The 16,700-nt window shown below is 31.2% G+C and overlaps 1 protein-coding gene across 1 annotated transcript; it reads right to left on the bottom strand.

Moving 5' to 3' along the window:
• Nucleotides 1-36: 36 nt before the first annotated feature.
• LOC125064166 (voltage-dependent calcium channel subunit alpha-2/delta-3) lies at nucleotides 37-16,210 on the bottom strand. Its single transcript, XM_047671044.1, has 19 exons — nucleotides 15,554-16,210; nucleotides 14,331-14,412; nucleotides 13,967-14,077; nucleotides 13,592-13,865; nucleotides 12,961-13,484; nucleotides 12,036-12,255; nucleotides 11,574-11,710; nucleotides 8,978-9,016; nucleotides 8,095-8,241; nucleotides 7,645-7,719; nucleotides 6,726-6,907; nucleotides 5,556-5,759; nucleotides 4,395-4,549; nucleotides 3,676-3,946; nucleotides 3,004-3,298; nucleotides 1,996-2,238; nucleotides 1,809-1,920; nucleotides 1,305-1,735; nucleotides 37-222 (listed from the first exon to the last, which is right to left on the bottom strand). Exons 1-19 carry the CDS (start codon nucleotides 15,628-15,630, stop codon nucleotides 115-117), a joined length of 3,687 nt encoding a protein of 1,228 aa, XP_047527000.1. The 5' UTR covers nucleotides 15,631-16,210; the 3' UTR covers nucleotides 37-114.
• Between the last annotated feature and the right edge of the window lie 490 nt (nucleotides 16,211-16,700).

Below are 16,700 nucleotides of genomic sequence, written 5' to 3'. Positions count from 1 at the left end.
TACATAACTATGGTCGGGTAGAAATAAAAACACTCAAAGGGTAAATAATTTTTATTGTGAAAGTAAGAAAGGTACAAATCTATAGGACGTTAGTACCAAAAACTTTATATTTTATCATGAAAATAACTTTGAGACTAACAATAACAATAAAATCATACTCGTATATAATAAAACATTAGCCTTCGTAAGACTCCCGATGCCGCACTCCGTAATGTTTCTCTCCTGTAAAAAATTAAAAAAAATGTGTATTTAACTTTCTTGTTGGAATTATTTTAATTTGAAAATACTCCGATTTAGTATAATTATTGGGTATTGACTGATCATAGCAGTCTAATAAGATTGTAAAGTGTAAGAAGTATATTCTAGCACATGCTAGAATATGCTTAAAACAGGTCTACATAGACTTTTTGGAAAAATAAGAAATAATTCTTATTAATAAAGACATTTATGACTTTTCCTAAGAATTATAAATAGTTACATAAGTTACAAAAAAATAAACAGGTACAACGGGTATATCATTACTTCCGTGCTATCATTAATATATCTTAAACATTAATATGGCAACAGTCACAGTCAACAGCACAGTTTACTACAAAATCCTCATTTCTAATAATAAACTATAAATCTATGAATATAAATATTTAATATCGAATCTTGGTAAAAAATATATACAAACAAAATAAAACATTTTTAATTTTAGTAAGAATGGATCGATTACAATAAGTCGGTTCTAAAACATATTTCAAGCCATTTTTTACCAAAAGGTACTAATTTTAGTATTTATTAAGAGTTTTTTTACTCATAACAATGGCTGAAATAAAATCAAACATCATGTCGACGAAGAAAATGTCCTCCTAACTGATTTTAGACCGTTCTCAACGGAAACTAGCCAAACACGCTGCGTGTTATATACTATACAGAAGTGTGTCCTTAAATAAAGATGAGCAACCTTTTTCTCACTGTAAATGAGGCAATGCGATTCGACCGAAACGACTTCAAGCACAGGCAAACCGAAATTATGTAAATTTTAGTGACAAAAAAGCTCTGTTGGCCTAATTTGTAACACTAAATAGCAAAGAAGTTCATAGTTGACACATGATATAACTTTAAGAACACAAAAAAATATGAGAAGACAAAAATTGTAAAAATTGACTCTCATGTGTTCTAAATTACATTAAAGCAACTTAAAGTAAAATTAAATGTTAGGTATGGGGCTGTAAGTATTATGTTTTGTCACTGAATTAATGATTTAATTAGTTTTTCAGTCCTTACTTAGAACTTAAATTTGTTCATGTCCTCCGTACCTTATCATGATAAGTATAACATCCTTCGAGGCGTCGTCTATATAACTGCCCTAATTCTAATTTGTGGCAAGGATCTCTACTTGTTGTAGAATTACTTGTAGGCCTTGGTTTCGTGTCGGGCGGTTTCTTACAGTCAAACTTGTAATTCCATGGACCTTTTTCAACTACCAACAGGAGCAAATTGGTCTTAGTGACTAATGTTGCCCAATACGGAGGATGGCAATCCCCACTTCCCTCTACAACTACAGGATAAAGGCCCATTGATTGTATAAAGTAAGACTGGTTTAATATGTACAATGTAATGCGATGATCGCAAGAAAATAGATTCGATTCTCCGTTATCATTTGATTCAATGGTGATGTTCTTCTTAGGCGGCATTGTCGTCGTCATTTCTTCATACATGCTTGTCTGTAAATCTGGATAATCGCTCACTGGAAAAGAATACCTTTTCTTTTTAATCTGTACTTGTTTATTATTAAAGTAAATGTAGTTTTGAATACATACCATAATCATAATTTGCGGAATATACATTATTATTCCAATTAAAAATATTGAACATTACTAAGAAGGCCTCGGTTAGCAACCATTTGAAGAAAGTTGCAAATAGTTTAAAAGGCTGAAATGTAAAAAATGGATTTAAAAAATATATAATACATACAAATAATAATGTATAATAGATAATAAAACATACTGTATCGAGAGTAAAGGCACTACTAGTCTCCTTTAATGTAGACAGAGGACAAAGGGCTTGATAGTTAAAAACTTCAACGTGGTCGAATATGTTCTTATCTATAAGGGACTGTAAAACTCCAGATAAGTCTTCAATGACGCCGAAGAATTGCCCCACTTCAGACTTGTCTAAGCTCACCACAACATATCCAGAACTGTCTATGACAAAACATCTGTAATTACCATCTTCGTCACAGGAAAGTTCCTAAAAAAAAACAATTTCACAAATTTAATAAATGTCGGTTAAAAATGTTTGCTCCGTGGTATGTATTAGTACAAGTAATGGCGCTATTCGTCCATATGTCAAACAAATTAAAAGATTATAATGTTGAAAACATATTTTTATTTCAATTATTTTTTTTAGCATTAGCAGCCTGTAAATTTTCCCACTGTTGGGCTAAATGCCTCCTCACCCTTTGAGGAGAAGGTTTTGGAGCATATTCCACCACGCTGCTCCAATGCGGGTTGGCGGAATACACATGTGGCAGAATTTCGTTGAAATTAGACACATGCAGGTTTCCTCACGATGTTTTCCTTCACCGCCGAGCATGAGATGAATTATAAACACAAATTAAGCACACGAAAATTCAGTGGTGCCTGCCTGGGTTTGAACCCGAAATCATCGGTTAAGATTTACGCGTTCTAACCACTGGGCCATCTCGGCTTTTTTCAACTAAATATGCAAAAAATTATATAAATTATAGAACTTTATAGTCAATAGTCTTGATATTGACATTACGTGTATTTAGAATAGCAAAATATTGCTATATTATCTGTTTGTATTATTAAACTCTTGAAATAATAAAATTATATAAATATATAAAGATCTGTCTTTCAGAACAAGGAACTGCAGCTATAATAATTGCATTAACTCAATATGTATTTATACTTTTGACTTATTTTTTTCTATTTACATATAAGTAATAAAATATCATTATTTTATTAAATATTTTAGTATACCCAAACTTGCCTCGTTATTCTTTGTCATATTAAAAAATATTTCATGGAAATTCGAATATAAGTATTGAAATCCTACTACAGCTGCGGGCGTCTCTGATTCACCGTCTTTGTAGAAGATCGCGTAGCTAGCTGTTACTGTAATATCGCCATCTTTATTTTTAATAGAGGGAGGCGATTTAATGGTATCATCGAGTACCGGCAGATTTGTTGATATAACCAGAGATTCTTTATCAATCATGTGCTGTAGAACTGCAGCTTTGTACCAGGTTTCCTCAATCGCATTATAGTATTTATCGCCAAAAACTCTAAAATAGAAAACGTGAACATATAATTATTGACATTTTGTAATATTCGATTTGCGTCAATACAATAAGTTTACCTATTTGTATTGATTAATTTGAGTGAAAAAGAGCACTAAACGGAATTTTTGCTAATGTGGATATAGAAATCAATATCACTCAATATAAGGTGATGTTTCAATAAAGGAGATTATAAAGATTTAGAAATACAAAATTCATAAACTCATTAGACATTTATTGCAATGATTTACTACCTCGCTAACCGGTCGGAAAATAGTCGAAGCAAGGTTATATGTACGGAGTACGGGGGCCTACCTCCGTTATTTTATTTGACGTGACCCAGATTTAATCAGATTTTACATAAAAGTTTTCTAAATACATACTCGCTAGGATATTCCTTTGATCTTTTCCCTAATTCGTCAACTCTTTCATTCTTGTCATCTTCGAATATGTAATGCCAGCGAGTCAGGCCACTAGACGTCGCAACGAAGCGAACACTAACATTGTACTTCAGAGCCAAGGCCCTTTCCTCATCACTAGCCTCCCAAGTCCTAAAATATGGAGCTGAGAGCTTAGCATCAAATACCAACTGTTTGACTAAATCTTCGTTGCAGTAGTAATCGTCTTTGCCCAAAGGCGTGGTACCACAATGTGCTGTTAAACAAAAAGTTTTATTATTATATTATTTGACGTGTCAATTTAGCACCTGTTACATTTTCTTTTTAAGAAATTTAATATAAAAACATTATAATAAATTGAAGCATTTGCAGCTGAAAAACTTTGTCATTGGTGTAGTAGTGCAAAAACCTTAATTAAAAGTATAACACCTCGCCTTATTGCCTCCACTCGTGACAGAAGGGGTGGTTAATATTTTGCCCATTCCACGCTGTTATTATTTGTACAGTAACAATTTTTATTTGTACGAGTATATCCTTAATATTGTTAATGCTTAGGTAAATAAATATTTGTGTATAATAAAACCGCTCTCTCAATTTTTAACCCTTATCTTTAATACTTGGTTCTAATTAGCATAATTAAATAAAAATACTATTCTTCAAAAGTAGCATAATACTGTAAATAAAGTATAAGTAAATGTACTTACTCTCGACAGTAAAAGGGAGGTTCTGCGTTTCTTCACCGTATTGTTTCTTTGTTATATCAAGTTCGTTCTTTGAAATTTTAACAAGAAACTTGAAAATTTCAACTTCTGCGTTTTCTGATTCGTGACCTTCCAAATAATGGTATTTGCAGTATACCCTGTAAACAAAGCAGTTTTTTTAATAAATTAGCCAAAATGATTTACCAGTTTCAGTTAAAATAATTAGTAATTAAAATTTTATTATTATTGTTTGTGATAGTGATGGAAATATTATTGAGGGAACGGTGTTACTAATATTAAGCTTTGTCACTAAAACTCCCAAAAAATCAAAATAAAAAAACAGAAAGGGAATATTGAACTTTTTTTCGATGTATATAATTATATAAACCACATTAGTCAGTAGATTGTAAATATCAACTAATAATCTGTGTGTAATATGTAGTCTTGTCTACTTGTTTTCTGTATTTATATTAAGCTATTTGTCCTCAAAGATCAAAATTATGATCTTTAATTAATAACACCTGTACCATAAGTTTCATGTATAAAAATTGACATTAACGTTTGGACCTTTATATTTTTCGTGCACGTAACGAAATAAGCTATGTATATAATGACGACCTCCGTGGTCGAGTAGAGTGTACACCGGTTTTCATGGGTACGCTACTCTGAGGTCCCGGGTTCGATTCCCGGCCGAGTCGATGTAGAAAAAGTTCATTAATTTTCTATGTTGTCTTGGTTCTGGGTGTTTGTGGTACAGTCGATACTTCTGATTTTCCATAACACAAGTGCTTTAGCTACTTACATTGGGATCAGAATAATTTATGTGATGTTCTTCAATATTTATTTATTTATTTATAATTTTAGCTTAAAGGGTATGATTACAAAATAACATTGGTATCCATATAAATACGAATAAACTAAAGACGACAATTTTGTAATACATTATCCGAAATTAAGACTTGAGACATATTACAGCTCGGACATATTTTTAATAATTATATTTTAATCAGTAAAATTGGGAATTGTATATGAACTTGAACTCAGATTCAAAAGTACAAATTAGATTACCCTAGCGTAGCGAAATAGACAAAGTTATATATACTCGTATATATAATATAATAGTTGTTCGGATTTTATAGCGTAGAGGGTTTACAGGTTACTTACCAGTCACGGTGTACCCTGTAAGCGAAGTTGAAGTAGCTGGTGACATTAACACCGATAAGCTCTTGACCTTGTTTCGCTTCCAAAGGATTATCTTTCAACATCAGCTCCGTATCTCCATATCCCATGGGCAAAGATATTCCCATCGAAAACGGAGTGCCTTCCAATTTATTAAAGAAATAGTCGTGTTGCACTCGAGCAATCCGCCTGATAACAAAAACCCTCATCAAAACTTCCTCGAATATATTATGAATGTGTTTGTTAAATATTCAAATTGGTCCTTGAATCCATTTTTAGTCCTTGTGTAAACTCGAATATGTTAATATTGTACCGCCGTAATTGCCTCTTCTGAAAGTTGTGGGAGTTGAATGAAGAAGTACTATTTCATTTTATGTATATTTTAATTAAGAATTGTACTATTTTGATAACACAATATAAAGTTACTGAATAGCAGTATTCCCAATTTTCACGACAATCAGTTCCTTTGCCACGTTATACAAATTATATTTAGGACTGACGTCACACGTGTGACGTGCTTGGAGCATGACTGACATGAGGTGAGCTGTTGTGCTATTCTGTAAGAACACACTTCGTATTTCACTTATAAAATGTTGAAGACCGACCTACCGTGATACGCTATTTTGATACGTACTGTCATCACTTACTGAAATTTCACGATCTGCGTTCTGCGGTGCTTCGAGCTTGTTTATAAAATAGATCTTCAACAGTACCTACCCTCGCGTCCTTCTCACGTCATGTTTTAAGCACATCGTGCATATATTATTACACATATTAAACTAAGATTTCAATATATGCTTTACAATTTTTTAATTATAATATTAAAAAAATAATATTACAACACAAAATAAACAAACACGTAGTTAATATTTTTTATTTCTACTTCAGATTATTAACTAGGTATTTTATAAATTTTATTATTTCTGTATTATTATTAAATTTATATTGTTGTATTAATGGACATAATTTAAAAAATAAAATGCTAGATCATTTTGTTTGAAATGAAAATACGACAGTCACTTCATTCTCAACCATTGTCTCTTAATAATGGCTCACTTTGCCTTCAAACCGGAATACGTAATACACACAGTAAATTATAAATGACAAGAAAAACAAACCAGCAACGAATGTAATACAAACTCAAAGTTAACGTACCTCATATTATCATAATGAAAGAGAACTTCAACGTTTGTCATGCTTCCATGATTTCCTTCAACTAAATTCATTCGAAGTTCTTTAATTTTATCACCCAATTCCCTCGGTCCTTTCCCATCATCCACTTGTTCAACTTCCACGAAATCTACACTATTGTAATTTTCTTGCAATTTATTGTTTATCTGTCAATAATTAATAATTGTTACCATATTATTAATATTCGTCATTAAATATTAATTATCCCTAACTAAAATTTTACTTGTTTTATATTTTTTATTAAGGTAATTATGTCCATTATAATGCAGGATTTCGGGGCGAACCGTCTGTGTATTACGTAAAATGCATTACAAGTACATTTATCATATTCGAAGAAACCCTGACTTTTTTTAAAATATTTTTGTATTGATAGTTTTTACTAGTAACCAGTAAAAAATATTTCTGAACTTAAAAATGACTTGTTTTAAATAAGTTTTTGACCAAGAGTAGTAGTACTCTTTAACAATATGTGTTAAACTTTTAATATATTAAAAATTAAAACATTACTTTTTTATGGAATGGTTGAATTAAATTCAATGGCATTTATCGAATGGTTTTAAATCTAATAACTATGTGCTAACTAATATTATAAATGCGAAAGTGAGTTTTATTTATTTGTTGTTTACGATTTAAAACTTTTGACTTATCACATTTAATTTTCACATAATTTTAATTTATAAAATATCGTTTCTTGTGTTTCGGGTACAATCAATATTTCAAAGAATGGCTACTCTCAAACCGTGGCTTTTCGTGAGTGACTGAGACACTTAAGCTCATTGATTGTTGAGCACGAAATCGCTTAACTACACGTTCGATGGGCCGAAACCATACGAACGGCAAAATAATTTACATTAATTTACGTTAAACTAGACCAATATCGTACCGTTGTAATCAACAGTGGATGTAATAGCAAATACCCATTGTTGCTCACAATAAATGAATATCCGTTAACACCAAGCTGAAACAAAAAAAAAATTCAATCCTTAATTGTAAATACTTTCTCTCTTACTAATAAACATAATGCTTTGTCTTTCGATCGTGTGCTAAATATGACAGAAAGAGAAAAAACTATGTGTTCACCAGCAGAGGACTTTTATTTGTAACGTAAGCACGTGAGTTTTTTTAGAGAACTTAATACGAATAAATAAATATTTTTACTCATATACAACATTTAAGAAAAGCTGTTTGAAATTTATTTCAGGAACAGGCGACTGAGCATTCTTCAACGTAGCTTTCTTATCTTTTATATGTGCTATTGTATGAGGAAGGAATAATTAACTATCAGTAGACCTATTTGCCAGCCTATCTTCCAAAATATATAATATATACATACTTGATGTGGTTGTGCTAGTTTCGCTATACTATCGATGGGAACGTCGGTGCCGGCCACCCCCAGTAGAATGGCGTCATTGTGTTCTTCATTGTATTTATAATCAAAGGCTGGAATTGCCACTGACGTCACCAATTTATCTTCATCGGGCTATAAAATATTAAATTTCGTCAATCTTTTATTGATTTACGAAATTATTGTCAATCGAATCGAAACGAAAAATGTTATTTTTCTTTTTCATTTTAATCCTCTACATTCTTAACGACTTATTTTAATAAAATACTATAAAATTGTTGATAAGTTTGTATGTATATATGTAACTAACAATATATGAAATTTCAAAAAGTATCATATAATAAGCAAAAGAAGCTAGCGAAGTAAGAAATTAAAAATAAAGTCTTGTTCTTGTCTTTATTTCTACTTTAATTTGTGGATAGTCAAAGCCGTCACGAGAGCCACTCAGCGCCTATTTTACCGTCTGTCAGCGACGACGTGTTAAAAAATAATTGGGCTCGCAGAAACAAAAGACTCTTTCATTTATGAAACTTATTCAACTTGAAAAAAAAAGTATATTTAAAAATAAAGTTCATTTAGATATTTCTATATTATATGAACATAATGAAAAAAATAACAATGTTAACCATAATTAATTAAAATTGTGGTGGATTAAAATAACGTACAAAACGCGTTATATTTATAACAAAGGAAAATTGGGTTCGTAAATCGAATTTTATCTACTGGTGCTGTCTGCTGGTTAAGGCATGAATAATAAAAATAACGAGAGCTATAAAATAAAAACGTTGTTTGGACTAAAATTTACACATTTAATAATTAGTAATTATTACAAGAAATAAAAAATATAACAACAATACTTCAAATAACTTACCGTTGTAACGTCGCTACTGACGTTCCATTTTGCAGTTCTCTGTCAAAAAAAAATTATTATTACTTAAAGTGACAGCCAGAAAACGTCCCATTGCTAGGCTAAAGCCTCCTTTTCTTCTCATTTTAACGAGAAACTTTGAAGCTTTGAAGCTGCTCCAATGCTGATTGGTGGATACACATGTGACAGAATTTTATTGAAATTACACATGCAGGTTTCCACACGATGTTTTCCTTCATCACAAGATGAATTATAAACACAAATTAAGCACATGAAAATTCAGTGCAGTGAAAACCCGCAAAATTCGGTTCAGATGCATTCTAACCACTAGGGCATCTCGGCTCTTATTACTTAACAAATATAATTATATATGCGTGATAAAATCAAAATGAAGCATTAAATTCCTAATAAACATTAAATAAGTCTTAACCGAAGTTTCAGCTAATTTATATTCACCGTAGATATAAGTTTCTCTTACACGTTTATGATAAAATATGTAACTAAGTTACAGTTAGTCTCAAACTTCATATCGACCCGACTGGCGTGGGTTGGTAGTTCATTTAATTTGAACAACCTTTCCAAACTTAGGAACACATAATATACTTGTAGCTTGTTTATTTTCTCTGTTTATTTGTACGAACATAAACAATATTAAAATATTTTTCTATAACTTTGGTAAAACAAATATTAATTATTTGTTATCCAAGTTTAAACAGTACTGTAATAATAGTTATGTAGCTCTGTGATAGAATTTCGTTAACGTTTAGAAATAATATTTATTAAAACACACATATTACACTCCTCTGTCCTTAGGGATGAATTACGTCATGCTCTCGTAAATATAAGATGACAATATTATTTTAAAAATACTAGTCTCAAATCCCCAATCAACATGTTTCTATACTTTTTGCGATTTTTCTTTCCATTTCAGTGCTAAGCTTGTGTTAAAAGTATCCGACGGATTTTATCTAATTTGAACACAAGATAAGACGAACAAATACTGATAAAATTGTGGATATATTTACTATAGAACCATACGTTATTCGTTACTCTATTACTTATAACTTAAAAGGAGTAATAGTCACGAATTTCATATATATACCTTTATATATTCTGTCAATTTATTCGTATCAATAATAAATGTTCCTCAACCCATAATGTATCGGAGATAACTGAGAATTTATTATTCATAAAGATAATGTTTTCCATAAAGGTTACACGGTACTCCAAGCTACCTTTAAATATGACTAAATTTATTTTATTCGAACCGATTACGAGCCCAGGTCACACGTAAATTTTAACCGAAGATTTCGGATTCGAGCCCAGGTAGACACAGCTAAGTTTTCACGTTTAATTTGTGTTCATTATTCATTTCATCCACCAACCAACATTTGCAGAAGCGAGGTGGAATACAGAAATTCTCAGGATGTTTTTTATTTACTTTGATAGATTGTTATATTATTTCAAATGTACTAACGTAGTTATAGTATATACCAACGAAACGACTTATAACGATTAACCTACTGCGAATAGCTAACAGCATTTGTTATTTATCAAGTAAACTGCGCAAATAGGAGTGGCAGAGGGTGGTTACATTATATCGCTTTTAACCCCCAACATGAAATACTGAAGTGGAACATGTTACTTGTAAATATATCCAGTATTATATTGCCATACATTTTAAGTGGTATGCTTTATCATAATATCAATTGTTTACTTATCTTATTTACCAATTTTATTCATTAGTGGTGAATTAAAATATTTTAATACAATAAATAATCAATTATGTCAAATATAACATCTGATCACGAAATGAATTATAAAAACAAATTATAAACGTTCAGTTGTCTGTCAGCATGCCTGGGCTTGAACCCGCAATAATCGGTTAGGATGCACGACTGCACGCGCTCTAACCACTGGGCCATCTCGGATATCGATCATTTTCAAAATACAAAATAAAATACAATTCATGTATAATACGTGTAATATTTTAAAAAAACGTGTACACATATGTTATATCTCCGTGTTTCCGTACTATTGCCTGGGAAATAATATTAACAAACGTAGTTTTTCTTACGTAATATCTCAGAACTAGCGTTGTAAGGCTTACTGCTATACGTGAGAAGCATTTTTATTTTCAATCTACTAGTCTTAGAAGTGTAATATAAAATAACTGCTAGAAATAGTAAGACAAAGGGTGTTATTTATTTTAATACTATTTAAATAATGATTTTATAAAAAACAATTCTTTAGTTGCAATTTTCTATAACAACAGGCCGACACAACACTAAGCGTGAATCATATGTGATGTATAGGGCAGGAAAAGGCTTAAATAGTAATGAAGCAAATGTCATTCTTATCATACACTTTCAATAACCTTTTCAACAATTAAGCGCTTACTATAATAACAATAACATTACGCTTCATATGTATATACACATTGTTATACAACTTCGCTATATTGATATCGAATTATGATAAAATCGATGTGACAGAAATGAACGGGAGATAATAGACACATTTTTTTGTTTTTTTTTTACATGAAGTTAAGACTTTGCAGTAATAAGAACTCTTTTGAATAATATGAATGGTTACTCACAGTATCATCGATGTTAGCGTGAGTCCATGTGGGAGGAGGATTTTCACCAGCCAGGATCATTGGACGAGCGATCACGTTGATATACTTCAATACTTGCTGCTGGACTTCCTCTACTGAGTGAATGTGGACGAAATAACCTAAATATGAAATACATTACTTTAGTAATTTTAATTTACATAAATAACCAGGATACGATGTAGATTTTATTTATACTAAAATACCATTGAATAAAATAAATAAAAATGTCAAATTTGGCACTAGTACAATATGCCAGTTACATTCCGCTACATAAAAAGACTCTGAGTCTGTCTATGAATATTGTCTATAATGAATAACACATTTGATATCTTATTGAGCTTGTCCGAGCTGTATGAACTAAATAAGTACCATAAAATACAAACGACATAAGTACATCAGATTGTTCTAATACAAAAATGAATAAATACATGTTAAAATAATTACCTCTATTCAAACAAGCCATCCACTGAATCTCTCTAACATTTGTAACTTCCTTCCCTATTAGATAAGTGAATACTCTAACTGGTATATAAGTTTTGCCACCGACTGTCTCTCTATTGTACTCCTCGAACACTTCGGTGAGATTTCCAGGCACGTAATCTGTTATCACCATTACCAATTGATTACAGCCTTGCTGGCTGCTAACATTACACGCTTGCCTTCTCTAAAAAAAAAACTAAATATTAAAATGACTATAAATGTATATAGGTACGCTCTATACCTATATTTCATACGGAAATATTTAATATATTAAAGACAAAATCACATAAAGTTAAGCATTCGACAACTTTCAAGACGCGATAAAGGTGTTATAATTATATGTATTAATATTATTTAATTAATACAGCGTACGTTTTATGATATATATTCGTAAATTACTCATAAAATGTTCGTGATGATGAGAAATCTATAAAATTGTGTACGTATGTTGTATATATAAAATGAACATGGTAACATATGTATATGTCTCGATCGAACGTTAATAAATTGATAGCGAATTTATTAGAGTTTTAATCACATAGTATATATATCTATATATTGTATCTGTACGATTCTATACTTTTGTTTTTAAGCTAACTTCGTTCTATACAATTATTGTTAAACTTTAAGCACTATATTATGACTGTATATTAGGCTAATATAGGTACTTAGTTAATCATATTTATTTTGCAGTTATATAGAAATATATATAAACAACAGTTAGTCACCATAATGTGAATTTTAGAATGCTTGTCTTAGTTTATCCAACAGTGATGATGATGGTTAAAGTTTACTTGTTATTTTCTTTTAATATATATTTTTAATCTGTTGATAACAATAAATTCCCAAAGAGTTATTACAAAGAGTTTTATACATTTGTAGCGCCCACCTCTTTTAGAGTAGTAAAAGCTGTAATATAAGCAGTCGTCAAGTTAGCGTTGCCCTCCAGTGGCACTTTATGTTTCTTGCCGTTATCTGTAGGCTCCAGGGTATTACTGATTGTGAGCAAGTTCTCTGGAGTTGCTTGAACGAGGCCTTTGAAACAACCCACTACTTCTGCGGTTGTCGCATTAAATCTGAACACGTTCACGTAATCGTTATTCGATAATGTCGCCAACAATGATTTTAAAGTTCTTCTCGCTACGTAATTCTTAAAACCAGTCATAGAACCAGAAACGTCGAATAAAATGATGACATCTTTGGAACAAGTAGCTGCTTCTATATACCAAGATTTTACTCTACAGTCGTACGTGTCGGTTTCCTTTGTGTTCCATGGCATTCCGGGATAGAAACGCAATACGCCATGAGCACTTCCAAAATATTGCCAAACTAATGAAGGATCGGAATTGTAATTATTTATAAAAGTATCAGTTAATTCCTTCGACCATAAAATAGCTCCTAGCGCATCATCCTCTGAAAATTCAGAATTACAATTTAAATTATAGCAAATGATTAATGTGGCGATTGTTTGAATGATATTATTCCATGAATATGTTTTAGATTACAAAAAGCATATTAACCTTTATAATAAATATTGGTAGGTACATGTACACAACTCTTATTGGTATTAACGCTTATATCATAAAAATGGGAATCTTTCTCCAGCGTGATGTTCTCATAGTTCGTACGGTTTTTAGCAAATTTCGGCAGTTCTCCTTCTCTTTCGAGCTGTGATCCATTTTCAAATATAAATTGTGAATATTTAGCTGAACAATATTTAAATTCATATTCCTTGTCTTTCACGATTGTGTAGTTAAATTCTGCCGCTAAACGCTCTGCCGTCGCATGAATGCACTGTGAATAAAATATATACGTGGAATAAAAGAATTAGGAGATTTTAAAAAGGCGCTCGAATATTTTAGTGTAAATATTAGCCAACTTCAAAATCAAGTTACCTTCGCAGCGTTAATTTTTCTTGTGAGCATAGTACTGACGGATCTTAACGAAGATTCCAATATTTGTTTTCCGTCTTTTTTCTTAACACTCGCGTTCATTTGTTTATATTTCTGAAATTTCATAACTTAGTATAATTCTACACTTGATATTAATTAATATTGCTAAATTCCATTAAAATACGATCGGTAAGGTCTATTGTATAATAAGGAAAATTTTCTTTAAGTGTCTTTGTCATCAAATATATAAAGAGCTACCGTTTTTTTAGGGAGAAAAGGATCAATTGAGTGCCCCGGGCTGCTTCAGTATGAGTTCGGTTGTACAAATATAAATCGAACTAATGGAAACGAAAATAAAATTACTTACAATCCTGATTTGGTCTGATTTCGTCAGGGATTCACTTAACCGCCACAACTCCTCACCTAATGTCCTCGCCCATTCTTTTACCCTAAAATAAGACATATTTACACTTTGATTTTACAAAATAGATATTTTACGAAAATTAAAACTATTTAGATTTGACAAATATTTAAAAACTAGCTGTTCAGCCATGTTTCCGCGTTAAACATTATTGCTCAGCCCCCTTGGGTCATAGCGTAACGATATAAAGACTTAAACATTTTTCAATAAATAAACTATCAAAGGCAAAGTTATTGTTTATCCCTGACAATATGTATTTATAAATAAATATTTTGAAATATCAAATATAACACATTATAACTATCTGTTAGTATAAATATTAACAATGTTTCGTGTTTTTCTAAATAAAAATATATCTTAGGTTTACTTGCATAATACAAGATGTAGGAGAATAAAAAGGATTGAACGAGATCTCAACGATGAGGACTGAAAAAGGTTATAACAATACATTTTGTCCATCGTACATATAATTATACATATAACAGGCACACGTGTGTTCCCGACGGACCGTAAATTGTAACCTAGTGTAGTAAATTGGATTAAGCTCGGAATCTTCCGCTAAGGAGACCAATAAAATTAGATGAGATGTCTGTAATTTGTATTTGTCAATGTTTGATTAAAAATGTAATTTATTTAGTTTTAAATTATGTTCATTGTTCTCAATCGCCTGCATAGCGAAGAGAATTTCTTGTTATTGTTATCATTAAAACTTTAATTATATATTATAATATTACAATAAAAACGGCCTATTCAAAAACACAATTATTATAAGATATATAACATTTTTTTTAAATAGCTTTCGTTAGAAATGTTAAGTATTAGTAAACTCGTTCGATTTCAGTAAGTTTATAGCCACACACTTCAACATTAGAATGCCAAGTCCAAGTTTATTTCTGTATTTACGAGAGCCGATACTAACTACTTCTGTTTCTTTGGCCTTGCGTTTATTATCCATGAGTTTCACATTATTTTCAAACTACTAATTAAATTGCTTAGAATACAACAAAACCTCTAAAAATATGTTTATGTACTTACGAAATGATTTATTAGTATTTATACTTAAAATTATGCACTAAAGTTGAACTTAGTGTTACCCTTAATAAAGTTATCTAATTTTATTTATAAAAAACACTTATAGTAAAGTTTGTAATGTAAATGAAGTTTCATACGTGTCAGTTTTCCAAGCAGGTGCAGGTTCCGGCAGCAGGAGTAGAGGCAATAAGACGACGAATTTGAAACAGTGCATATTTAGAAGCTGACTCAATATTCGCGTACTACGTTATTACATTCGGTAAATAAAAATGAATATATTACTTGATAAGGCACATCGTTACGAATTTGTTTTTCAACTAAACTAATCACTAAATATATCTCTAGTCACATTTAACAACTCCGATAATTTACTTTTCATAAATTCTTCCACAGAAATAACACGACCACAACTATTGAAAACGTGATTATAATATATAAGCTTTCACCGGTGCGAGATAACAAGCAAGGCCACTACGATAGGAAAGCAGATACAAATATTTACTTTCTAATTCGATGAGGTTATAAATAAACTTCGTTTATTTTAAGAGAATAAGCATTATACGTTTTAGGCGAAAAAATATTTGTGCAATTATAATTAATTTTACACTACGAATCACAACGCGGCTTATGTATGGCTTATTGGTAACACAACGCAACTATCTAATCGCAGCACGTTAGTAGTCAGTAAAAGTCGACGGCGGAGGAGCAGGGCCGCGAGCGACCGGCGACGTTTGTCGCGGCGGACGCACGTGCTGCGTCTATTCTGGGCGGGCGGGCAGCGCTCGCCATCGAGCGGGCGTGAAGTAGGTCGCTCTCTGTCTACACAACGCTACCAGTGCGATACCACAGGCTATAAACATCAGTATGTTAGCGTTTACAATATATAACACAAGTAAAATGTGATAGATATATGTTTTACATGTTCCGTATATTTAAATTAATACAGTATACTCAAAACAAAAAGTATAACGACATATTAATTATTTTAAATGAAGCAAGTTTATAAATAACATTTTTTAAATCACTGCAAATATGTGATTTATTAATTTAAAGTAAAAATCACTAAAACTCTTTTATACCTAAACTCTACGCCCAACACCTAAAACGCGAGGCGAAGCTGCGGGCGACAGCTAGTATTCAATAATTTAATCACGTACATACTCTTGGGATTAACCTAAACCTAAATAAACAAAGCGAGCTGTAAAACATGATCGTTATATTATAAAATACCTAACTACACAAGTTTAATGAGAACAGTTCAACACTAAATTAACATGAGTAACA

This window comes from Vanessa atalanta, chromosome 1, assembly GCF_905147765.1.
Source record: "Vanessa atalanta chromosome 1, ilVanAtal1.2, whole genome shotgun sequence".
Lineage (NCBI taxonomy): Eukaryota > Metazoa > Arthropoda > Insecta > Lepidoptera > Nymphalidae > Vanessa > Vanessa atalanta.
This window is presented reverse-complemented; position numbering and strand designations above follow the sequence as displayed.